At 43.9% G+C, this 3,051-nt stretch overlaps 1 protein-coding gene across 1 annotated transcript; it reads left to right on the forward strand.

Annotated features, from left to right (window-relative positions):
• The first annotated feature begins 656 nt into the window (after positions 1-656).
• LOC111071689 (DNA-directed RNA polymerases I, II, and III subunit RPABC1-like) lies at positions 657-1,717 on the forward strand. Its single transcript, XM_041592706.1, has 2 exons — positions 657-834; positions 925-1,717. The coding sequence occupies exon 2, from the start codon at positions 964-966 to the stop codon at positions 1,621-1,623; it is 660 nt and encodes a 219-aa protein (XP_041448640.1). The 5' UTR covers positions 657-834; positions 925-963; the 3' UTR covers positions 1,624-1,717.
• The last annotated feature ends 1,334 nt before the right edge of the window (positions 1,718-3,051 follow it).

Below are 3,051 nucleotides of genomic sequence, written 5' to 3' on the forward strand. Positions count from 1 at the left end.
CAGCGCAGTTCAGGTAAATGGGAGGGATGGGATGGATCTACAAGGAGAATCTCCATTACTCAGATCAACTAAATTTTATCTGACAAGAATTGAGCAGAGTGTGACCAGATGTGCATGCTACAAGGTCACCCTGAGTTGTGCTTGTCTGTAAATAGAATCGGTTATAAATTGAAATTTCGGATGAAAACATGCAGGAATGTTTTATTTGAGAGCGATGTGGCGTTGGAGGCGGGTAGAAAATGATGAGCGAAGAAAAATCCGCCAAGATTGGGTAAATCCATACCATCTTTAGGGAATAATATTATAAAGTAAAATTAAAAATTAATAAATTCTGATACCCATTTGATTTCGACTTCGTTCCATTTATCTTTCTACTTGCATTATTCCAGCTGACTTATTGGCGACAACAAATTTAGTTGATCTGAGTACTAGGCTATTTCGTTCACAGGCGTTCACCAGCATTCAATAAATGATGGATGAAATCCCTCATTGAGCGCTGGTAAAGTTGTCCTGGTGAACGCGCCCCAGACAATTCGTTAATTTGAGTGTGTTCATTTTTTGGGCGCCATTTCAAGGTAGGGATGATTGCGAAAGCATCGATGTTTGAGGAAAAAATATCGACGACAGCGATGCTGCCATCGCTTCTTCTTTTCGCTACTTCCTTCTTTTCACTTTTCGCTTTGGACGTACCGGGTTGTGTTTGACTTTAAAAGTGTACTCTTTGCTTAAAAGCACTGCAATAAATACAACCTGAAAGAACACACCAATATTGCAAGTTGCAACAGCTAATTATCAAGTGCTTTGGTTTTTTCTGGTGCCTGGAGCATATTTTTTGTAAGTATTTGCCATATTTTCGCTTTTGTCCGCCATGTTTATTTTTCGTTCTCTTTCGTCTCTTGCATTCTACCTTCGTCGTTTCCACAGCGTCCACGTGGTACTTGTGCTGTGCTTTTTCTAACGAAAATGGCTGCTGATTTAACCGATGAGGCAGTGTTGAACAAACTGTGGCGCATTCGTAGGACTGTATTCGAAATGGGCCACGATCGCGGCTTTTTGGTAACTAAGGATGAGCTGGACCAGACGCTGCAGGAGTTCAAAGATCTTTTCGGCGATGCTCCGAGCGCGCAGAGGCCGATGCGATCCGACCTCAATATGCTGCTGACCCACGATGACGACGATACGAATAGGATGTTGGTGTTCTTCTTCGATGAGCCGAAGATCGGTGTTGCCACGGTGAATTCCTTTACCAACCGTATGCGGGATGAGAACATTCGTCACGCCATCATTGTGTCCCAGGCTGGCTTGACAACCGCGGCCAAGAGAGCGCTCCTAGCCTTGAAGAACAGTGACAATTTCGATGTGGAACAGTTTCTGGAGATTGAGCTGATGGTAAACATCACTCAACACGAGCTGGTGCCGGAGCATGTGCTGCAGACGGAGGCGGAGAAACAGGCTCTGTTCGCTAAATACAATCTGAAGCCGGAATTGATGATGATCCTACTGACCACCGATCCAGTGGCTCGTTACTACGGCTTTAAGCCTGGTCAAGTGGTGAAGATTATCCGTTTGTCGGAGACAGCCGGTAGATCCGCCTCCTACCGCGTGGTCCGCAAGCCCCAGTGACCGCCCCCAACCCCATTGTGATGTTATTGTAATGTATTTCACGGACAACATGTTTTCAGAAATAAACTATAGCTACATCTGTGATCTGGAACGCAGAAGTAGGAGAAATCTGTCTGTGTAACAAGCTAACAAACCCTTTCCAATAGCAATGTTGGAGCGGCAGCTGCCAGAACGTAGGGTCTCCCAGGGGCGTTCGTTCCCTGCTGCATTCCCACAGCTCCAGCAACCTGAAGCTCTCGCAGATGTGTATGTACTTGCCGCTTACTCAAGCAACCGATTGCCAATAGCTATACTGATCCTTCAATCTACACACAATTAGTCAATTATAAATATATTAGGAAAAACAAACGAAAACTAGGGCTGCATGCAAGAAGTGTTGTTTTGCAACACCGGCCACACATTTAGGCGTCTCCGGTGTGAATATCAAATGAATGTGGCATGTTTCTTCGGTATTTGACTCTGGTTCGGTGTACTGATACAATTGAAACGTTTCTGGTACGCATCACGGATCTTCGACTACGATTTTCAATTGATTTTGACATGCTCAGATACATTTTACTTTGGAGAGTCTCGAACAGCTGCTTGAACCCGGTTTCGTGTGAGCAAAGTGATCCACTTTGTTCTCTGATAAGCCTGAAATCAAAGTATGTTGTGTGTGAAGCTCGTAGTTGCTCATTCGTTTAGTTCAGTTAATACACGCGAGCTCAGAGCTGTTGATTTTTGTTAGAAATTCATTCGCACAAGGTTTGTCCTGTAAATCATCTCTAGTTATTATTTTATAAATACTTTGGACCATTTCGTGTAGAAAAGATGAACGAAAGACGCGAACGTTTCTACTTAATGGAGGAGTGCAACATCGAAAACGCACTCAATGGGTTTTGGGAAGTTCAACCGTTGTTAGCCCAGGAAGTGGCCATACCGGACCACGTGCAACCCTTACCAGTGCCCCTGGAGCCCCTGAAATTGGAGGACCGTCAGGACGAAGCAGTGCGCCAAGAAGCACCAGAGCGGGAAGAGCAAAAGTAGAATGAAAATTAAAAAAGAAATAATGACAAAAAGAACATAGCAGACACAAGAAAATATTGTTGGTGTATTGTAATACACTGTAATACCACGACAAATACAAGAATCCTTATAGACCTGATCATTCTTTATGGTTCTGCGTTTTCGGGTTTCTCGTATCTTTAAAACTGTGCATACCGCAGATTTTCGTCCCTTTTTGTGAGGCGGAGCGAAGAAGTTCTGAAAGACACTTGTAACATTACAGAATTCTGGATGCAATAAGTGTGAGCAAAATGAGTACGTAATGGCGGCATTTCTGTGCGTTGCTAGAGGCAGGCAAACCAAAGGAACAGCCTCGTGATCGAGCAAAATAAAAGGCAGGTCAACAGTCAATTGACCTTTCGACCTGAGTATTACCAAAGAATA

Source organism: Drosophila obscura, unplaced genomic scaffold (genome assembly GCF_018151105.1).
Source record: "Drosophila obscura isolate BZ-5 IFL unplaced genomic scaffold, ASM1815110v1 contig_185, whole genome shotgun sequence".
Lineage (NCBI taxonomy): Eukaryota > Metazoa > Arthropoda > Insecta > Diptera > Drosophilidae > Drosophila > Drosophila obscura.

What these genes read in the sequence shown, in the direction of transcription:
- LOC111071689 (XM_041592706.1), top strand. Translation starts at nt 964, where the DNA reads ATGGCTGCTGATTTAACCGATGAGGCAGTGTTGAACAAACTGTGGCGC.